The sequence below is a fragment of the Microcebus murinus genome, chromosome 20, assembly GCF_040939455.1.
Source record: "Microcebus murinus isolate Inina chromosome 20, M.murinus_Inina_mat1.0, whole genome shotgun sequence".
NCBI lineage: Eukaryota > Metazoa > Chordata > Mammalia > Primates > Cheirogaleidae > Microcebus > Microcebus murinus.
This window is the reverse complement of record NC_134123.1, coordinates 41854354-41867391: the sequence shown is the minus strand read 5'-3', so window position 1 is coordinate 41867391 and position 13038 is coordinate 41854354. Positions and strand designations below refer to the sequence as shown.

General features: G+C 34.1%; 1 protein-coding gene across 1 annotated transcript in view; it reads right to left on the bottom strand.

Annotated features, from left to right (window-relative positions):
* The window catches only part of LOC142862592 (uncharacterized), a 57271-nt gene that overhangs the window by 16063 nt on the left and 28170 nt on the right, over nucleotides 1-13038 (bottom strand). The window contains exon 2 of the mRNA XM_075995592.1: nucleotides 7725-9111. Within this exon, the coding sequence (XP_075851707.1) occupies nucleotides 7725-9111 (1387 nt within the window). The remainder of the gene's footprint in view (nucleotides 1-7724; nucleotides 9112-13038) is intronic.

Here is a 13038-nt window from a genome sequence, read left to right as displayed (position 1 = left end):
TCAGCAAATAAGTTACTACAAATCTGTGACCTTTTAACAAGTACTTCCTATGAGTTATTATAGTTATTTTCCTAAAGCTGCCTATAATGTAAAGCAAGCTTTGAGTGCTTTAAATCTTTCCTCATCACACAAGAGCAAAACGGATTTGTCATCAATGTATAGCACAAACTATCGGGCAGAGTATGAGTGTTGGCAGAGGCCAAGGTTTAAGGGCCAGTAAGCACAGTACCGAAGTGGTTAAGAATATCAAGTGAAGGATATGGCTTCATAATGACTCTTGGGCTTACAAATTCAGAGGATGAATGATTGTGGTGTCTTCTCCTGAGACAAGATGTTCTGAAGTACCACATGGAGTTGTGAAAGAAGGAACAGAGTGAGCCTAGCTTTCCACCTGCTAAGTGTGAGTATGGGTTGCCCAGGGAAGGCAACCACCTTTGGGTGGTAGTTTAGCATGTGGACCTGAAGCTGCATTTTAGCACTTGTAGCATTTAGGGGAAGCTGAAGTGACAGGACTAGATAAAATTGCCCAATGAGTGTGCACAGTGAAGAGTGGAGGGTAAAATTGTGGAGGGTAAAAAAAAATTGTTTTTTTTTTTAATCTGGGGAGCAATGCACCTCAAAAAGTTACTACCTGTGAACTTTCAAAGATCTAAAACAATATCAGAAGCCTGATGTAAAACCTCTAGGTTGTTAAAAAGAAACCAAAATACACACACAAAAAAACATAAAAACCTTGCAAAATATAATTATTTGCAAAGAAATAGTATCAAAGCCATTCTGTTTTTTTCCTACAACAATATTATTGAATCACATTGTGGATGAATTTTAATAATGCTAATGTGTGTAATGTAATGTGGAATGAGGCCCCTCCAAATCTATTATTTTTTTTTTTTACCAAGTGCTGCTTTTCTTAATATTATTTTTGAAGTCTATGAAAGAGGTTGAGGTGTGCAAAAAGGTGTCTTCTCTTTCACTGTCACCTGCAACCCCATCCCTCAGCCCCTGACGCCTCCTTCCTGGGGTGCCCTCCCCACTCTCACCCATTGTACCAGTCACCACATCTCTCACTTTGGGAGGTGATTTCTGTAATGCTGAGTATAGATTTTCTGGGTTAGAAACCACAAGTAGCTCCTTGTGGTACTTGTCCCACAAGATTTAGTTATCTTTTAATATTTTTTCAGCATATTACAGGTGTAAAAGTGTTTAGGTTATGTATATGGCCTTTGCCCCACATGAGTCAGAGCTTCAAGTGTGTGCATCCCCCAGACAGTGAGCACTGCAACCATTAGGTGTGTATATACCCATCCCCTCCTCCATCCTCTCATCCTCCCGACATGCGATCAATATAGTTCTGATGAATATCATCTTAGATCACCTTCTCCTTCTGGTGTGCCATGGTGGCCTTGCCACTGCTTGATCCAGTCCAGGGCTCTCTCAGTACTCTCTGGCAGTTAGCCTGGTTCAGGTTCTTCTGCTGTCCTGAGAAAAAAAGCATTCCTGTGCTACTCCCCTGCTGGGGTAGAGCTCACTCAGGCAACCCATTTTCCTGTCTGCATCCATTCCACCATGTTCTCACCTCTCAGGATCTTATTTCATGCTCCACTCTCTTCTTGCTCCACTCGCATGCCCTGGCTTCTGAGGACCTGCCTTGTTACTAGAGCTGCCCATAGATACTGCCAGGAAAGGGCTTGATGTGTAGGGCAAACCCACAAGGTGATGGACATAATATTGGACCTCAGCTTGGATATCTATTTTCTAAAAAAGATTTTGAAGAGGTCTAAAACCTCTCCCACTTTTAAGTACATACATAGAATAAAAAACCTCTAGGACTATCTGACAAAAAGCAAAAATGAAAACAAAAATGGGGGTTCATGGTTGAGAAAACATTCTGGCCAATGTGGCCAATATCACCAATGTGATAATATGAACAGAATAACCCTGTTTTATTCTAAATCACTTGGTGACTATATAGGTCATTTAAAATTTGAAATTTTGATAAAATACACCCAATATAATATTTACCATCTTACACTTGTTAGGTATGCAGTACAATACTGTTAAGCATATTTACACTATGTGAAAGAAATTTCGAGAACTTTTTTTCCCCAAACACCAATTAAACATAACTCCATTTCTCCATTCTTCCAGTCCCTGGCACAACCATTTTACTTTTTGCTTCTATGAATTTGATTCTTCTAGATACTTTGTATAACATAGTTTATTTTTTAAACAGACAATAACAAAAGTATCTCCAGCAGAGAGAAAGAAAGAACCCTGGTTTTATTAAATACCTAAATACTGACTTTAAAGCCTGTGATTTTACTCACTGTATTTTTATTCATTCATTTCTTAATTCAGTAGCAATGTGTTGTAGAATGTGTTTAGGACTGCAAAACACAGTGTTGAACATATGAGCTCTGTAGACATTTCTGCAGTTTTAAAAGTCCAACAATGTATTCCATAATTCCTCCCTCATTACCTCCTGCTCTTTTACCTGAAAGCCTCCTCCCTCCCATTTTTACAATCTGTCTGGAGAACATCTAACAATTTTTTGATACTTTATGGCCCACATTTTTATGTTTATTTGTGCTATGCTCTACCTTAAATCTATAGGTACTTTACTAAATGTATTTTTATATGTAAGTTACTTAAAATCAACAAATATATCTGATCAATCTCTGCATTACTAATGCCTGACACAGTATGGAGATGTGTGTGTTGGGTAAATGTGTGCTGGCTGACTGTGTGTGTGACAAGTCAGCACTGTACTTTTATTCTTCTGCTTATATCATTACATAAACCAAGTGGTTTAAAAAAAATCAGTAAATTAAACAAAATTATCTTTTAATAAAACTAATACTTTGGTTTTAAAACATTTTTATTAAAAATTTTTGTATAGATTGTTTCCCTTTCATTCCATAGATACTGTTTAGTTGGCTGTTGATGGTTTAAAGCAGGTATGGTGAAGGCAAATTTTTTTCTATCAGATATTTGCAAAAGGATAGTAAAAACAGTCTTTTAAATCTATTATTATAATATGCCAATCCTTAGCCAAAAAACTTTAGATAAATTTTAATATCAGTTCCAGTATTTATAAGTTCAACAAAAGATTTGTCATTTAGCTTAATTTCTAATTGAGGTATTTGGTCATTAATAAAGTTTGCCAATATACTTTTGTTCCAGTGCTTCTAAAACCTCCTTGTCTTAAAACATTATATTTTTAAATTTGCATATTAATAGCAGAAGTTGTGCAATACAGTCTCTAACCTGAATAACAATCAGAAGTGAAACTCATCATAACTGAAACTTCATTCAAATAAGCTGAATCAATTATACCTAAATGTATTATTACTCTTTTTAATGTAACAGTAATATGACCAAATTATTAACTAATATTAATGTGCTTGTAGGATCAGGCCAAATATATCTATAGGTATACATATCTCAGTAGATGGTGTTAAGAGTCCATTGTCACAAGATGATCTTTGTTCTCTGAAATTACCCTTTGGGCCAAGAGTCTCAGCCAAAGTTGCATTTTAAATGTCTGATCAGACCTTGTAGCAATTTCAAAGTTCTTTCCATAGCCAGGTGCTTCCCTTTGGCCATAAGGTGCCATTGGGGTGCGGTGGTGGGGAGCTTGTGCTGGGCTTCCTGGATGAGGACAGCCACAGCCTGGGTGGCCCAGCAGCCATGGCAGCGGTGGCACCATGCTGTTTAATTTTGCTGGGCATAAAGCTGCTGGCATTTAGAATTAACATTATTAAAAGCCAGTATATGTAAAAGCATATTTCCTAAATTAGAAAGACTAAACATGTCTTGCACCATATCTTTCTTGCAATCTAGCAATAAAATCTACATGAGTTTTATTAACATTATATTTAACATTTTTTTAGGAAGCTACAGTCTAAGAGAAGCTATCTTTTTCCATACATTGATACAGCACTGTTGAATTTGAGAAATAGCCTGATCATATTTTAATTGTGCATTAATATCAAACCAATATTTATGGCCCATAATTTGAGTCAGAAATTTTTATTGGTGGGTCCGTAGACCCATTTAGCTAGGGTTGTTGATGCATGTTTTCCCTGCACCAAGTGGCAAACTATAAAACTTTAGGCGAAGATATAACTGTTTGCACAAAAGATTTCCAATCTCAAGGGATTAACATTTCTAATTGAGCCAATTCTTTAATCGAACTCTTTGTGTAATGACAGTTTGTGTTGGCTGGGAGCAGTGGCTCGTACCTGTAATCCTGGCACTCTGGGAGGCCAAAGCAGGAAGATCACTCAAGGTCAGGAGTTTGAAACCAGCCTGAGAAAGAATGAGACTGTGTCTCTACTAAAAATAAAAAGAAATTAACTGGCCAAATAAAAATATATAGAAAAATACGCAGGGCATTGTAGCATATGCCTATAGTCCCATCAACCAGGTAGGCTGAGGTGGAAGGATTGCTTGAGCGCAAGAGTGTGAGGTTGCTGTGAGCTAGGCTGATGCCAGGGCACTCTAGCCCAGGCAACAGAGTGAGAGTGCTGTTTTTGTCATTCCATTTGTCAGTCGTAAGCAAGGGAACTCTGATATTTACCAGCAGGTTCATAATCCAGCACAGAACATGAAAGGGGCTTTAATAATTTTATTTGAAGCTAAAGACACCTGGACTTCCTGGTGCTGATGATTATGTTATGGAAGAGACTAAAGATGTATGTGGTACTCACTGTCTCACTTCTGGCCACTGTGAGCATAGAAAACAGGATTGCATCCAAAATCACTAATGAAATTTTCAATTAAAAAGCAGCCATGATCCCTCAGATTCCTCTAGAAAGAATGACCAAATTGTTGGCCACAGTTACATGACTAAAAATGAGAACTGTGCACTGCACACTGCACCCAGTAAAATAAAGGAAGATAAAGTCATGTAAAATGACTTCTCCAGATTAAAATATCAGATGAAGAAATATTATTCCAAATATTTTAAATGCACAGAAATCATTCTATTATATTCTAACATGAAAATACACACTAATAAGTACATTCTAGATGGATGCATATGTTGTACTACAAATACTTCATAGAACATTAAATTAAAACTTCTTTATATACCTAAACTCTCTATTAAGAGATTGCCAGATTCTCATGTTTCTTTATATAGTACTTACCATATGCATCACACACTTATTAATGCTTTACTTATTGTAATTATTTTCATATCTATGGCATTATATGGTAGGATCTAATAACAGTTTGCTTATACAAAGCAAACAATACTGAGTTCCAGATTTAATCCTCTGGCATTCTGAATTATTTATCTGTCTTTGTACTTAAGGCTCTTACTTTAAGCTTAGGATTCTGAATCTCTCGAATCTTAATTAAGTAATCAGAATGCTGCATGTATAGCCTATAAATGACCTCAAACTCTCTAGTTAAACTTTTTTTCACCAAAATAAATAATTCTACAATTCTCATTAAAACTTTTAAAGTATTATGTGAACTCACAGGGGGTGAGTACAACAGTGAGAATATTGTAGCCAAAGTGCAGGCAGAAAGAAAAATGGCTTAGATACATTTGTAGAAGAGAATGAAGACAAAAAGATAGAAAAAAAACACTGGAAATAAATATGAAATGAAAGAAACAGAATTCTCACTTATAAATTCTCAGAGTTGTTTTCTCTGCAGGTCTCATCACTCCACATGCAAATCAGTGACATTTTTCCACCCTGGACATTTCAATCTATTACCTGGAGCCACAATTAAATTTTATAAAAAGCATTCTTATAATTGCAGAGCAGGTCATATATACAATACATAACGAACTTTGAAATAATAAAATGATATATTAAGCCTAGCAGAAGTAATAACCATGTAAGAACAGAAGATATGCATGGGCAGGTTCTGAATTAGAGACTTTAGAATTTTAAACAAATTCATTCAACATAAAGCAAAAAACAAATTTGCTCTCAGAATCTGTGGAATTTCTAGTTTGCTAGTAAATTATGAACATTTATGAAATTACCTATTTTTTTCAATATTTCTTCTTTTCTTTTCAAAATAAGTATACATCCATATTCACACAAACATAATTACTTACTCTATAAATCTGCAACCAAAGTTCATCTTATACGTGATGTATTTGTATATTTGATTCAGTATAAATAAAAAAGTGTGTTTATTTCTGTTTCACTGGCCTGACGGGTTGCATGTTGAAAGAAAAATGTAGTACTCATTCAGTATTCAGAAATATATGGCTTTTCATTAAATGCACAAACTTTATTATAAGCATTACAGTTACAATGGAATTATAAAAATAATAAAAATAAAACTTGTGGGAACATTATTCTTCAAAGAATTAGAAATTTGAAGCCACTGAAAAAAGGATCACAAATGATTTAATTTTACTGTGTAACCCAATAATATATTTTTATAACTCATTGCCTCCAACTTTGAGTAACATGGAATAGGTGAATGTTGAAGCAAAATAACAGTTCATTCAATCTAAAACACGTTTGACACAATAAAAACATTTTTTAATTTAATAAAACAAATTAAGTTTACATGTAATTTAAAAATATTTAAAAATTCATTGTTTCATTATTCTAATGTGCAATTAGTAAATCAAATTATTGGTAATATTGTCATCATTTCATTCTGATTTTAATGAGAAGGATATTAGTCTGTATACCTACATCATATATCACTTGAAATACTGTTTTTTAGAAGTCTACCACACAGCACCTCTCCATTTCATACATCTTACATTTCAGTGATTTTAGTTTTCTATGGAAAAGTACATGAATGATGTGTACTTAATACACAAAGACTTCTAATAACTGTGACACAGCTATCATTAACCATAGACATTCACATACACACTAAAAATGAAAGCATAGCATCTACTGTTTTTAAAATTGAATAACATCAGTATTTCCTTGTCAAAGGTTGCAAAAAAAATATACTTTATTGCATTTGCATCCCACCCTGACGAGAAAGTATATTTTACACATCATTATAATTTTCAAAAAATCTCGTTTTTAAAACTGACATACAAATAAGTGATCTAACTATTTTAACAGAGTTATTCTCTATACTCAACAATATGGTTTAAAGAAATGTTTAAATGTGTTAGTGCCTCAGCACATTTTCCTGTGAGTCCTCTGATATCTGTTTAGACTTAATGTTGATTAAATCTGTTCTGAAATTTATTATATCTGTAAAGGAGTTTTAAGTATCAATTCTTTGTTGTTCTCTAAGGTATACCTTTTTCATAAATATTTGTTCACATTCATTATATTTGTAAGGTCTCTATATATGAAAATTTTTGTGATGTTGATCAGTGTTTCAGAAAATATTAGAGAATTACTTTCAGTGAAAGTTCTCCCATGTCCAATAAAATCTCTGTCATAACTCAAGATATTGTCAGCACTCTACATTATTATTGTTTACATAAGTATAAGTACTGTTGTGCATTTTAAAGCTAATATTTTGGGAAAGTACCTCCAAAGTCATTGCATTGATCTCACTTATATCTAGTATGATTTCTTTGATGATGAGTAAGATTGGAGCAGTTATTAAAGACTTTGTCACAATTTTCACATTTATACAATTTTTTTCTGTTATGAACTCTTTCATATAGATTAAGGTGTGAGCACTGGATAAAAGCTTTGCCACATTCCTCAAATTTGTATGGTTTCTCTCCATTATGATTTCTTTTATGAAGAGTAAGTGTTGAGCACCCGGTAAAGGCTTTGCCACATTCCTCACATTTGTAGGGTTTCTCTCCTGTATGAATTCGTTTATGTCGATTGAGGTCTCCAATCTTGATAAAGGCTTTGCCACATTCTTCACATTTGTAGGCTTTCTCTCCATTATGAATTCTTTTATGTTCAGTAAGGTATGTGCTCTGGGTAAAGGCCTTGCCACATTCTTCACATTTGTAGGCTTTCTCTCCACTATGAATTCTTTTATGTTGTGTAAGTTTTCTGCACTGGGTAAAGGCTTTGCCACATTCTTCACATTTGTATGGTTTCTCTCCAGTATGAATTATTTTATGTACAGTTAGGCTTGAGCACCAGGTAAAGGCTTTGCCACATTCCTCACATTTGTAGGGTTTCTCTCCTGTATGAATTCGTTTATGTCGATTGACATGTCCAATCTTGTTAAAGGCTTTGCCACATTCTTCACATTTGTAGGGTTTCTCTCCACTGTGAATTCTTTTATGTTCATTAAGGTGTGTGCTCTGGGTAAAGGCTTTGCCACATTCTTCACATTTGTAGGCTTTCTCTCCACTATGAATTCTTTTATGTTCAGTAAGGTGTGTGCCCTGGGTAAAGGCTTTGCCACATTCTTCACATTTGTAGGGTTTCTCTTCACTATGAAATCTTTTATGTTGTGTAAGTTTTCTGCACTGCGTAAAGGCTTTGCCACATTCTTCACATTTGTATGGTTTCTCTCCAGTATGAATTATTTTATGTACAGTTAGGCTTGAGCACCAGGTAAAGGCTTTGCCACATTCCTCACATTTGTAGGGTTTCTCTCCTGTATGAATTCGTTTATGTCGATTGAGGTCTCCAATCTTGATAAAGGCTTTGCCACATTCTTCACATTTGTAGGCTTTCTCTCCATTATGAATTCTTTTATGTTCAGTAAGGTATGTGCTCTGGGTAAAGGCCTTGCCACATTCTTCACATTTGTAGGGTTTCTCTCCACTATGAATTCTTTTATGTTGTGTAAGTTTTCTGCACTGGGTAAAGGCTTTGCCACATTCTTCACATTTGTATGGTTTCTCTCCAGTATGAATTATTTTATGTACAGTTAGGCTTGAGCTCCAGGTAAAGGCTTTGCCACATTCTTCACATTTGTAGGGTTTCTCTCCACTATGAATTCTTTTATGTTGAGTAAGGTGTGTGCTCTGGGTAAAGGCTTTGCCACATTCTTCACATTTGTATGTTTTCTCTCCATTATGAATTCTTTTATTTTGAGTAAGGATTGAGTAATGGGTAAAAGCTTTGCCACATTCTTCACATTTGTAGGGTTTCTCTCCTGTGTGAATTCTCCTATGTATAGTGAGATTTGTGTAGCAGTTAAAGGGTTTTCCACATTCTTCACACTTGGAGGGTTTGTCTACAGTGTGAAATTTCCTATGTCCAAGAACTTTTGAGCTGTGCATAAAAGGTTTGCCACATTCATTATCTTTGAAACCTTTCTCTCCAGTGTGCCTTATCTTAGGTTTACTTAGATTTGAGGACTTGCTAAACATTTTTATACATTTATAACCTTTCAAGATTTTCCTATGGTTACCTGACAAACATTGGGTAAGACCATCATAACATACTTTCTGCCTCTTACACTCATCAACACACTCCCAGTCTTTTCTTAAAAGTACATTTTTTTGGTCAGAGCTTCCGTATGGTCTTATTATTGATTTCTGGAATGAATGTTTTATGCCCTGCTCTGGCATTGGGTCTTCAGTGCAATGGGAAGAGAGTTCTGAAAGAAATGAAAATAATAAAGTATCTCACTAATTATACTTAGGTAAATATACTTCATAATTTGAATATACAAAACTATACCGAGCACATTAGCAAGAAAGTGCAATAGAATACCATAGTCTTACTTCCATCATAGACATATGACCTCCAAAATATATTTGCAAACATGATTCATTGAGAAATCATAAGTGGTAATATTTCATGGTACCCCAGATGAGTATGACACCAAGAACCATATGGAAGGGGAGGGAACATTTGTTAATTTACCCGGCAAAACACTTCCTCCCCACTGATACAGAGGTATCACTTTAGCAGTAAAATTCTATTTCCTTGATTCCCTTTCAAAAGAGATTCCAACCAATGGCACATGTGCCCATACATCTGGTTTTTGATGGCCTTTGAATGTCTGGTTTCTATCTCCCAAGACAACTACATAACATTCTGGGAAAGATATGCACATATGAAAAATATAAATCTGCAGTATTATATTGATGGTGCAAAAACATTTAATTATGCTATCAAATTTGAAAGACAAAATAAAAATGATTATTCCCACATGTTAATTGACATAATATAAAGACACATAATTATTGACATCTATATCATGAAGTTGAGGGCAGATATAAATATTATGAATTTTTATGTACAATTGAAGTTAAGTAGTTATCAGTTTAACATAAGTTGCAGCTTCTAAAGATTTTAGGTAATTCTCACAGTGAACACCAGAAAAATCTTTAAAGCAATACATAAATGAAGGTGGCCACAGAAACAAAATATATCACTAAAAGTCAGTGAGGTGGAATGAGGAGAAAAGGAGTGGAAAGAAAGACTAAATCGTGACAAAAGTTATATAAACAATTAATATTAGGGCAATTTTGAATCCTTCCCTTTTAAACAATTATGCAAATATTTATGTAATAGTATTTCTAGTCAGAAGACAAAGTTAAATAAAGAAATTAAAAAATCCAACTCTGTTCTCTCTAAAGAGACTTGACTTCATACCTGGTGAAAGCAATAGACAAAAAGTGACAGGAAATAACAAGACATACCATGAAAATGCTCAGCAGGCAAGAGCAGTGGAGTTCAAAATTATATTAGGCACATGACTTTAGAAGTGCAAAATGTTATAGTTTATAAAATATACTTTAAGTCAAAACTGCCATAAGAGATAAACAAGGACATTTAATATAAAAAGAGGTCATTCACTGAGAACTCTTTAAGTATAATAGATATATCTGATATTTATCTATATCTCACATAAAGGTTCTCAAATATATAAAAATCATTGACACAATTGAAGCAAGAAATGGACATAAAAATAATAGGATAGCATGGTATTCCACTCTCAATACTAATAAAGATAGTCAAATTACTAGTAATAAAATAGGAGATTTGAAAACACTAGAGAGCAACAAGACCTCAGACATATACAGAGAACACTCTGCTAAATAATAACAGAATATACAATATTCTCGATAGCTCATAAAAATTCTTCCTACAAAATCTACCTGTTCAGACACAAATCATGTCTTAACCAATTTTTGAAAATTGAAATTTTACACAATTTCTGATCAGAATGAAATGAAACTGTAGATAAGTGACACAAAAAACACAGAGAAATTCAAAAGCATAGGAAAATAAACAACACACTCTTGAACACTTTCTTGTTCAAGCGAAGAAGACCTAATATTGTGAAGATGTCCAAAGTGATCTACAGATTAAATACAATTCCTTTCAAATTTTCAATTTCATTTTTTCAAAAATAGAAATAGCAAACCCTAAAATAATATGAAATCTCAAGAGACCACAAAGATGTGAACAGTCATCACAAAGAGAAGCAATGCTATAGGTCCCATGCTTACCCATTTTAAAACATTAAAAATGTATACTTTGGAGTATTATTCAGCTATAAGAAATAACAGTGATATAGCACCTCTTGTAATATCCTGAATAGAGCTGAACCCCATTATCCTAAGTGAAATATCCCAAGAATGGAAAAATAAGCACCACATGTACTTGCCAGCAAATTGGTTTCACTGATCGACACCTAAGTGGGCATATAGGAATAACATTTATCGGGTGTTGGGCAGGTGGGAGGGGGAGGAGGGGATGGGTATATACAAACATAATGAGTGCGATGTGCACCATCAGGGCATGGACACCTTTAAAACTCTGACTCCGGGATGAAGGCAACACACATAACCTAAACATTTCTACCCCCATGATATGCTGAAATAAAAATAGAAAAAAGATGATATAGTAGTCAATGAAGTTATCTAATGGCAGAAAGACAGACATCTGGACCAATGAAAGAGAAAGAAACACAAATAAACTCTTGCATATATTGTAAAATAAATAGTTATCTTCATATGCATATTTATTTCACCATCGTTTACAAAAGTCAGTAGATGAAAGCAACATAAACTGCCTTTGCAAAATGAACAGATAAATACAATTTGAAATGTAGAAATAATGGATGATTTCTCAGCTTAATAAAACAGATTCTCTGGTAACATCCACAGTATAGGTAAACCTTGATGACTTCATGCTTAATGAAATGTCAGTCACAGTAAGTCAGATGTATGTTGATTATATTTATAGAATATTTCTAAGCTGTTACACTCCTAGCAAAAGAAAACAATGCTTTTTGCCAGCAGTTAGGCAATGGGCATAATGGGTAGTTTTCTCATGTGTACTTAATTTTACTTTTACTTAAAACATACATTCTAGACATATATTGCATGATGATGTAAATGTAGCTAACATGACTGATGTGAATAACTAAAAGTAATTACCATTGCAATTTTTGTGATTTTACAATAATTAAAATAAAAATAATATCTTAAAGAGATACAGTGATCAACTTTTCAAAACTTTCTTAAATATTACATATTACAAAACTGTCTTTTTAATTTCAAAATATTATGGGAGTAAATCATTTAGATTACATATCTTGCTTTTGCACTGACCAATCAGAGCTACAACTGTGCCCATCCACAGATAGTGTGCATCACACCCATTATGAGTGAATTTTCCCAAAACCTTCACACCCTTCCTACTGCCCAATATCCACTGAATTTTACTTCCCTTTGCCCACATATGTGTTGATCGATTGGTAACAACTTGATAGTAACTATTTTTGGTGCTTGTTTATCCATTTTTGTGATACTTCACTTCAAAGAATGGACTCCAGCACAATAAAGGATAATACAAAAGGTGTTATTTAGCCACTGAATTTGAGGCTCAGTAGTACTCCAAGGAATACATATATCACATATTATATGTATTTATAGATATATTTATATAAATGCATTTTTAAGTGCCAAGGTTGTTTTCACCTCTTTGCAATTGTAAATTTTGATGCTATAAACATTCAAGTGCAGATGTCTTTATTATAGGATGATATTTTTACATAGGTTAGATACCAATTAGTGGGATTTCTGTATCAAATGGTAGTTCTACTTTTAGTATTTTGATGTGTCTCCATATAACTTTCCAGGAAGATTGTAGCAGTTTGCAGCCCCACTAGTAGTTTATAAGTGTTCCTACCTCTCTACAT